Source organism: Engraulis encrasicolus, chromosome 23 (assembly GCF_034702125.1).
Source record: "Engraulis encrasicolus isolate BLACKSEA-1 chromosome 23, IST_EnEncr_1.0, whole genome shotgun sequence".
Classification (NCBI taxonomy): domain Eukaryota; kingdom Metazoa; phylum Chordata; class Actinopteri; order Clupeiformes; family Engraulidae; genus Engraulis; species Engraulis encrasicolus.
Genome location: NC_085879.1, coordinates 9,890,454 through 9,900,292, shown reverse-complemented (window position 1 = coordinate 9,900,292; position 9,839 = coordinate 9,890,454). Strand labels below are relative to the sequence as shown.

Below are 9,839 nucleotides of genomic sequence, written 5' to 3'. Positions count from 1 at the left end.
GATCGAGGAATTTCTGGAGCAGACTCTGGCCCCACCAACGTGAGTGTGATCTGGGTTGTTGATCAGCACACATAGGGTTCTAAGGCCTACAGCTTGACACAGCGTGACTCGTCCGCCACTTTTTGCTTTTCAATTGGGCACGACACAGCTCAATCGAAAAGCAAAAAGTGGTGGCCGAGGCGCGCTGTGTCAAGCTGTAAGCCTACCAGAAAACCGGCAGTGGAAAAGAGCCTGTGGTAAATGTTGCAGTGCTAATTCAACACTATTGTGAGCCTGTATGGTCCCACTGGAGTTTAGTGTTAAATTCTAACTCTTTGAGTGTTGCATGAACACTTCAAAGCCATATGCTAAATATTGTGAAACATTCAACACTCAAAGAGTGTGTTCATTCAACAGTCAAAGAGTTGAATTTAACACGGGATCAAGTGGCATCATCAGAACAGTGTTGAATTAGCACTGCAACACTTAATGTGCACTATGCTCTTGGCAGAGGCAAATTCATTTCACGGCATGCATTACGGAGTTCCTCTGTGTACGTGACCAATAAACTATCTATGTATCCGTGTATCTGTGTATGTTGTGGAGCTTGAATATGTTTTATCATTTCTGGCCTGATGGTTAGTGAACCTGTAGTCAGTCACGTAGTCAGAGTTATGTATACAGTATCTGCAACATTCGGCAAAGAAATGACAAAGCTCTTTGGATGAAAAGTGTACAGTAACTTACAGCTTAACACTTTTGACTGACCTGGGCATGACCTGGATGGATGAGGATAATTGAAGACTAATAGTTTGTTAAGCTTTTCACAAACACAACTTTGGTAGAAATGTAAAGGACACTGTTGACATTACTCAATTCTCCTCCCTTCTTTTTCACCCCAGTTACCCGCACCTAAGTCCTCTGAATAAAGAGTCCTTTGACGTGGGAGCGGACATCTTTGCAAAGTTCTCTGCCTATATCAAAAACAGCCCCAACAACGCCTGTGAGTATTGCCTAACGGCTTCTTCTCAGAGAAAGTATTAGTTTAAGGTAGTCCATGGGACAAAGATCTATATTAACCTTACGAAATGATTCATACAGTATATGGCCTATTCAAGTGTCTCGCGTTGCGTTAAAATGCCACTTTTGAGTTTGTACTTACAGTATATGGCACAGAATTAAGTGTCCCATTTCTGTTTCCCTCACATAGAAGATTTGTATAGCCATGTGCGCTTTTTATTCATATCTTTTTCATATGGGTATCTTTTTCGTATGATTGCTAAGGCAGGGAATGTAAGGTCTCACGAAAAGCAAAATAGTTTCTGAAATCTGTATTTGGTTAAGATTGTAAGCTACTATTGAACAATGTGGGCCATGCAAACAGTCTGGAAAGAAACGTTTGGGGCCCAGCCCATCGGCTGCGTTCAAGTATCCCACATAATGGTCACTTGTTGTCACATGCATTGTATGACTGCTATTCATGTGTGGTTGCTTGTTCAAATTAACTTTATAAATACCACAGATAAGGCTGTGAATACAACATGCTTTTGTATTTCAAAAGAACCACATATTTGACCACTCACCTCATAAAAAATGTCCACTAACACCACTAACATTGGTTGAATGTTTATCTTATCGTACACAGTCCAAGAAAAGAACTTGCTACGTGAGTTTAAGAGGCTAGATGACTACCTGAACTCCCCGCTGCCGGAAGAGATTGACCACAACTCCATGCAAAACATCACGGTCTCCAGGAGGAAGTATCTGGACGGCAACCGACTCACGCTGGCTGACTGCAACCTTCTGCCCAAACTGCACATCATCAAGGTGAGACACTACTGAGGGAGTTTTATTTGTCACATCAATCAAAATAATTAGTATCACATGTAAGGAAATGAGAGTGAGAGAGAGAGAGTGAGTGTCAGGGGTTAAGGTTTTGGTTTTAAGCAATGGCGTGCCATTTCTGGAAATCAGATAATTTTTATGCCTTCACTTGGGTTAAATAGTTGAGCTTTACCTTTCACCTCTTCTTCCGGTTGTCCTCTAGTAAAACTGAAAAAAAAACTCAATTATGTAACTCAATTATTTAACTCAAAGGAAGACGTAAAATCAGCTGATTTCCAGAAATGGTGTGATATCTCTTTAAGTGTCCTAGTTTCACGTAACAGATTTTTGTGTAACAGTGACCATTTATGTCCCCCTAACCCAGTGTTTCCCAACCTTTTTTGTCTCGCGTACACCCTAAGCCTCTTAGTTGTGCCACGAGTACCCCCTAATTCATGTTCTATATTGCTTTCTCTGTCCCAATGTAACTAAGCTCCATATATTTGTTAAAGTTTCATTTTTGTAAGTACCCCCTGCAGTGTGCTCGCGTACCCCTAGTGGTACACGTACCCCTGGTTGGGAAACACTGCCCTAAACCACACACACACTCACACACGCACGCACACATGCACGCACACACTCATACTCATACAAGTTTGTTGTGTGTCTTTGAATAGCAGAATAACTCTTTTTCATTTTTGTAGGTTGCAGCTAAGAAGTTCTGTGGCTTTGAGATCCCAAGTCAGTTCACAGGAGTGTGGCGCTACCTGAACAATGCCTACGAGAGAGAGGAGTTCAGTCAAACCTGCCCAGCTGACCTGGAAATCGAAATCGCCTACAACAGTGTGGGCAAACGGCGATAAACGCTCACATGCACATTCAATGTAATACACACTGTTACTGAACATCCTTTTGCCATTCGTTTTGCCAATGGCAAGGCCTAATTATACATATGTATGTGTTTTTTAATAGTTATATTAGGGTGCCCACATAAAAATGATTGGGGTCAAAATGAAAAGCACAATTTAAAACAAAAACCAAAGATTTCACAGATATCTCAGGAATAAAAATATTCCTGGGATTCTCACTGGTTTATGATGTTTGAAGTATGGTTTATCCATTTCACTGAGAGACAGATGTTCTACAAAATGCAAAATAAAACCAGGAAATTTAGGGTAGCTGCATGCTGCATTCATCAATGAAACACACACAGACACACACACAGACACACACACACACACAGACACACACACAGACACACACACACACACACACACACACACACACACACGCACACGCACACGCACATAACTATTCCAATGGAGCAGCACATAACTACTACAATGAAGGCCAAGTGTGCGATTCACTGTATGTCCACCAAAGACTCGTTGTTTTGTCAATATTGTAAATAAGTGTTAATACTTTTTTATGACTCTACATGTGCTTGCATGTTTTTTTTATTTTATTTTATTTAATCTTGTCAACCACATGATTGAGATGCATTCCAATGAAATGAATTACAAGGTTGCGATCGATATGGCAGACAGTGCATTATCTTCTTTTGACAAAGTTCACAGTGTTTAATTCAATAAACAGATAAGGATATAACAAGCATGAGCCATGATTAGAACAGGACGTCAAGAACCACATAACTGACAGCGTTTGCACATAAATGGTTGTACTGTTATACTGTTTGATTCATCTGATATTCTATGACTTACATTCAAATGTCAGATTTAAACGTAAATAAAAGATATAAATGATGTGATCTTTGTGTATGTGTGAGTGAGCGACGCATAAAGAAATGAACAAAAAAAAAATCACGCTTGAAGTATAACAAAAAGAGATGAAAACTTATTTTAGCTGTTCTACTGATGTGAAGTAATGATGTTAAATCTATCTAATGAGCAATGCTGTAAACGAAAAGGGAAACACACACACACACACACACACACACACACACACACACACACACACACACACACACACACACACACACACACACACACACACACACACACACACACACACACACACACACACACACACACACACACAAACATGGGCATTTTATTCAACACAGAGTATCTCTCACAGTCTCACACATACTTATTTTCACCCAGACAAAAACAACAAATAATTATTTATTTATTGCGCCAATGTACAACCGCCCCCACCTTCATTAAAAATATATCCTTTATTTATGACACAGCTTCTTAACACGACATAAAACATTCATCGTGTTCAGGATTTGTGGTACCTATCTAATGTCTTTAATGGCTTCAGATGGGTTGATGGGTTGGGTTTTTTGTACTGATGGCTTCGGAAGGTGCTGTCTCCCGTCCCCACACCATTTTTCAGTTTGTCACGCAGTACTTCCAGAAACAAGCTGCAGGAGAGAGAGTAAGAGAGAGAGAGAGGGGGGGGGGGGGTATGGGGTGCAGGAGAGACAAGGGCAGTACAAGTACTTATGAGATCATCTCCCAGATGTTACTTCTTACATACACTATGTTGATGTGGTAAGATGTTTGTATTACATGAGATCATTGCGGTTATGCTCTGAACATGAAGAGCAAACTCCCAAAACAGAATGAATTTTTTAAAAATATATATTTTTAGGGGCTTTTTTATGCCTTTATTTGATAGGACAGTCTGAGATGGTGACAGGAAGCGAGTGGGACAGAGTGACGGGGTGGGATCGGGAAATGACCCTGGCCGGACCCGAACCGGGGTCTCCCTGGGCACGCAAGCCCAAATGTGGGGGACTTAACACACTGCGCCACAGCGCCCCCCCAAAACAGCATGATTAATTAAAAACATTTTCTATGAGAGGATACTTTGTTGCAAATGTTGCCTAATGTCTAAATTTGTTGACTTGTCTGGTTGAGCCTGCAGCATTAAGGTGGGTATATGCTTCTTTAGCTTTATAGAGTTCATGCTCATAAATTCTCATAATGTGCATCGTTCCACCAGTGGAACATTGTGAAAGTCATTGAAAACACTACCATAGTACTTCCACTATGACATTACACAGAGCCTTTAGTAATAGACTGTGACTTGGTCATTGTCATTCTGTTAGCACCAAATTTATAACAGGGGCCATGTCTAAACAGACTGAAGTATCCAATCCATCTTTTCCAATATCAGGATGCATATAAAAGATTTCCTTTTCATTCCAGAATTTCACTCACCTCTTTTATTGTTTTTTGGCAAGCCCGGATCAGCCCTTGTAAAGCCATGAGAGCGGAGCTTGTCTGCTGCTGCCAGCTTGAAGACGACTTCTTTCAGTCCATCCACCTGGAGTAACATGCAAATGGATTGCCTTGTTTCATTTGGAACAATGATATCCCTTATGTATATGTATTTACTTATTTGTTTGTTGCTTGCTTGCTTGATTGATTGATTGAGGTTGGGGGAGGGTGTGTGCAAAATCTACTGTGGGTTATTGTGGGTCTAGCTTTTCCAGAGATACTTACCATGTTGGTGATCTTTTCTTGGTCGATTGTTTGTTTGTTTCCTAGGAAAAAGACAAAATGTCAATGAAACTTGTCGTCATGTCGTTTTTGGTGATGGGATCTGAGCTTACAGTATCACCACATACTGAGAAATCCCAATAAGGCAAAACATTCGATATTTTCAACATCAACTGATGAACATGTTTTCTCACCTCTGCCCACAATGTCCCTGTTCTGGTCCAGAAAGAGCGGGTAGATGTTCCTTGCCCCTCTCGGCTCCCCTGCTGCATCTCTGTTCTCACTCTCCTCCACCTCCTCCACCAGTTTTTCTAGAAGGTCTGACAACGAGAGATAGATGAACACAATTGGTCTTGGAGTTGGAGTCTTGGTGTTGCAGATTTTATTTGTTTCTTTCAGGTTTGCCAGATGAGACAGATGATTTTCAGCCCAAAAAACAAAACCCCTCAAAACCTGTTGGGAAGCATTAAGTCATGCCCAATTTATTCCTATCTACTATTTTCTATATTCTATTGATGTCTATGGCCACACATTAGCAGCCAAAATGCCCTTTTTGCCTATTTTTACCCACGGACGGCCATCCTAAGCAGCCCAATTGGGCGGGAAACTGCCCAACCTGTCAACACTGATTGCTTTGCTTTATGTATGCCTTATTCCAACACCCAGACCTCCTCCAACATTTTTTTTCCAGAGGGTCTGATGAGCAGAGATGGAACACAATGGTGTCATTAGAACCCTCCAACCCCCTGCATCTGCTGCCTTGGTGGGTTGGTAATAAAATAGGCAAACAACCTGCTGCATTCAGGAGAGCCTTCTCTGGGGTGGTTTAAGGCATGGCGTGTGCGTCAGAATAAGAGTCTCCAGAGTCAGGGGGCATCAACATAAAGCAGTAACAAGCTTTGGATAGCTATTTCTAATTTTACATTTATTTTGTTTAATTTTAATTATTTTGTTAGGCATACTAGTTTGTAGTTTAGGTTTGAACCAGCCTTTAAATACGGAAATACATTTCCTTATGACCAACACCACTAGCATGCATTCTTGTAAGAACTGATAAACCTTTGCTGTCTTTGTGTTTTTTATGATGCGGGCTATAGCATGAAGACGTATCTCTGTTGAATACTTCTCATGTGAGCTATATAAACAGAGGAATTAGGAGAGGTTCTGCAGATGCTTAACAAAACATGTCAGATCCATCTACTCCCCACACATACACGTATGTCAAACATTCATTTCATTATTTGGCATTAATGTAAGGCCAGTATATTCTGGACATGCTGTGGCCTGAAAGATTGTGAATAATTTTACTATGCAGTACGTGAATGCATGGGGGATAAGTTCATTTTCATTTTAAATCAAAAACAATTTCACAGAGCCGAAAACACCAATTCCAATACATTCCCCGACAGTGACAGGATATACTACAATGTTCAAAGACTGTTCACATATCTCAATCCTTGTGGCAGACTATGCATGGTTTGTATGAATCATAAATCACATTACATAATGCATAATGCATGACAGCATCTTACCTTCCTGCGTTGTCAAAGGTGAGTCTGAGTAGAGAGGAAAAGCTTTACCACTCCCAGAACAGCACAGCACCACGAAACACGACAAAACCGCCACAGAGTTCATGATGAGAGAAAAAGAGCAAAAGAGAGTGTCTAAAATGTCCCTGTGCCTTACGACCATTCCACATCCCAAAAACCAACTAAGAACCTGACTTTTATACCTGTACAAGGCCATCCGTCCCCGATGCGATCAATACGTTTGGTGTCATCCCATCCTGCCGTTAATGGTCTTGACGTGATGAGTCCCCCCTCACAGACGCAATTGAGGGTCGCACTGCCAATTCACGGGTGCACTATCTCTGCTTGCACAGGAGACACCTAACAAATGTTTGCTCGCACCTCTGCCAGTCACCAGGGCCTGACAGTTGAATGTTTCATGTCAACAGGCCTTGTCACAACCATGCAAGCCAACCAGGCAATTGCCTAGGGCCCCTAGATGAACGGGCTGTAACTGGTTATGTTATTGATATCGAAAAATCTCTTGGGGGGGCCCCTCTGAACTGTTTGAAGGGAAGAAGGCAGGGTAAGGGCCCGAAGTCCTTCTTTGCCGACCTATTAACATAATGGCCCTGCACTGGCATGACGGCTTTCTATTTTGCGTGGGTTACATGTCCAGTCCGGGAGTGATGTCACAGATTTAAGAAAGATTATTACAATGACAGTGCTGAAAAAAAGGGGCTCCCAGTACCCGCTGTCCATATTTGGTGTGGGGAATCAAAGTCATGTATGAAGGTTTTGGCCTGAATTTAGAGTCCCTTTTGTGTTAAGTCAGTAAATTTCTTCTTTGAGTTTGATGATCTTTTGGGTTAGTATGGCCCAATGCGTTTAACGTGTTACAACAGTTACCAGAATGGCAATGACCAAGTGGTAAGGTATTTCAAAAGACTCTATGCAAGGTTGTCGCAGTGTACTGTATGATAATTATGTCTTTTCAATGCCTATTACAGTGTTCTGCTCATGGAACGGTGCACATTATGAGACTATATAGAATCAGAGTCGGATTATGGGGTGTCTGGGCCCCAGGGCCAGGAGTTTGCTCAGGGCCCCTCTTGGATCACAGGCCCTCTGATTGCTGTCCCTGTCACCCAGCCTAACCACACCCCCGCCCAATTCATATCCCCCTTCTCTCTCGGTTCAGATACGACCTACGACAGTGTAAGTCATAAGACAGGCCTACTAGAGAATAGAGGCCCTCTGCAATTGGCATTGTCATTGACATCGAGTTTGCAAAGGGCCTCGACCCGGGCCCCTGGACCCTTCGGCCCCTGAGCACCGGCCCTAGCACGGTCTGTAATACAGCCCTGTGTAGAATGATGGCCAGTTTATCAATGATGAATGATGCTTAGTAATAGTAATTAACACAGATCATAAATACAGGTAGGCTATAGGCCATATGGTCCTGAATAAAAGTCTTTTAAGGACAGTGCCAATGTGGCACATAGTTTATCAGTGGTGAAGGGTGTTCAATGAGAAGGACAGGCAACCAACTCACTAGTATCCTCAGTGTCCCCAGGCCTGTCACATCCACACAAGCAAGCTTGGCAAATGCCTAGGGCCCCCAGCTGAAAAGGGGTCCTCTAGTAATGACTGGCTATGTAGTTCAATTCAAATGACAGCAATTACAACTTTGTGAGTCAGGCAAAACTTATATAAATTCAATGACCGAAAAGTGCAACGTTGCTACTATGAAAATTGTTCTTGAGGGGGGGCCCTACCCAGTAAAGTGGAGAGAAAACAGGGCCCCCAAGTCGAGTCCCTCCTTGCCTAGGTCCCCCACATACCTTAAAACGACCCTGGGTGTAAGCATGATGGATCAGACTGTCTGACGGTGTCTGATATTGCTGCTGAAAAGGGCACGAGCTCTGCACACTTCATCATCCCTTCTGCCTGTGATGGAGTGCTGTGTGCCGTTTCCAAGAGGTGACTAACAGAGAGAAAATGTGGAGAGATACATTGTTGGAAAAACAAACGCTACAAGGTTTTCTATCATTTCTCATCTGGGTAAGGAGTCTATTGCACGGTACAGAGCTCACCCGATGTAAAATGTGACCTTATCGACATACTGCAGTATATATGACAAAGTTACTATTTCTCGTCAACATTTTAACCTTTATCAAAATTCTAAGGCACAGTGGAACTACTGTACATCTGTGACTTGTTGTTACCCAATATGCAACACTGCACATCATGGTATACTGCACATGTAGATACCATCCTATGTACAGTAGATAGATACACTGTGGAATTGTGACATGTACGGTACTGCACACATCTGAATGAAAGAATAATGTTCATAATGTTTATTGTGTTCATGTAATTGGCATTTTGATTTATTTATAATGATTGATGTCAGGTAAAATAAGGGCATCTGAATGCAGTACTCTAACAAAAGCATTCACCCGATATCTCTGTGCATGTCATCACCCCGAATGACGTCAGGAAGGCTGATGTCAGATTTAGGGCAAGGCTATCTACTCAGTAAGAAAGTAAGATAAGAGTTCTCATAGATGTAACAGTGTATCAATTAAGCACACTTGAATGTCCAATGACTAGTTTCCTGAAGGACCAACAAAAGAATCTTAAAACTTAAACATTACTGTAGGACACTGACAACTTCTCATGATTCTAAACACTAAGTAAGGGCAACTAAGATCATAAACAATACCAAAGTCTTTTCGCTGCTCTTTGCATGTCAATTCGTGATACTTGTTTTGACACCAAGGACTCAATGTGAGGGCGGCACAAACATTTATTGCACAGACAAAGTTTATTGCACTCAACGCACACAGAAAAAGTTGTTTTCAAAGCATTAGGATGACCTTGCAGGAAGGGCGCCATGCCTCTGGATTACAGAGTGAAAAACAAACTTAAAAACCTAAAACACACAGATTAACTTAAATATAGAATAACACAATACTCAGGCTCCATCATTGACCATTAATTGTGGGTATCACTTTCTTTGAAGGGATCTACATAAGGGTGTCATGTAGGC

The 9,839-nt window shown here is 41.8% G+C and overlaps 2 protein-coding genes across 2 annotated transcripts in view; one reads left to right on the top strand and one right to left on the bottom strand.

Moving 5' to 3' along the window:
* The window catches only part of clic2 (chloride intracellular channel 2), an 8,613-nt gene extending 5,042 nt beyond the window's left edge, over nucleotides 1-3,571 (top strand). The window contains exons 3-6 of the mRNA XM_063190459.1: nucleotides 1-39; nucleotides 882-982; nucleotides 1,625-1,806; nucleotides 2,508-3,571. The exon at nucleotides 1-39 is cut by the window's left edge and continues 87 nt beyond it. Of these exons, the coding sequence (XP_063046529.1) occupies nucleotides 1-39; nucleotides 882-982; nucleotides 1,625-1,806; nucleotides 2,508-2,666 (481 nt within the window). The 3' untranslated portion in view covers nucleotides 2,667-3,571. The remainder of the gene's footprint in view (nucleotides 40-881; nucleotides 983-1,624; nucleotides 1,807-2,507) is intronic.
* Nucleotides 3,572-3,876: 305 nt separating this feature from the next.
* On the bottom strand, nucleotides 3,877-6,940 carry urp1 (urotensin-related peptide 1). The gene is made up of 5 exons (XM_063190426.1): nucleotides 6,809-6,940; nucleotides 5,471-5,596; nucleotides 5,280-5,320; nucleotides 4,995-5,100; nucleotides 3,877-4,192 (listed from the first exon to the last, which is right to left on the bottom strand). The coding sequence occupies exons 1-5, from the start codon at nucleotides 6,909-6,911 to the stop codon at nucleotides 4,161-4,163; spliced, it is 408 nt and encodes a 135-aa protein (XP_063046496.1). The 5' UTR covers nucleotides 6,912-6,940; the 3' UTR covers nucleotides 3,877-4,160.
* Nucleotides 6,941-9,839: the final 2,899 nt, after the last annotated feature.

Excerpts from the sequence above, each read along its gene's own strand:
- urp1 (XM_063190426.1), bottom strand. The coding sequence starts at position 6,911 with ATGAACTCTGTGGCGGTTTTGTCGTGTTTCGTGGTGCTGTGCTGTTCT. Across the intron at positions 5,321-5,470 it reads CAGGGACATTGTGGGCAGAG|GAAACAAACAAACAATCGAC; the intron begins GTGAGAAAACAT and ends TCTTTTTCCTAG. Across the intron at positions 5,101-5,279 it reads AAGAAAAGATCACCAACATG|GTGGATGGACTGAAAGAAGT; the intron begins GTAAGTATCTCT and ends ATGTTACTCCAG.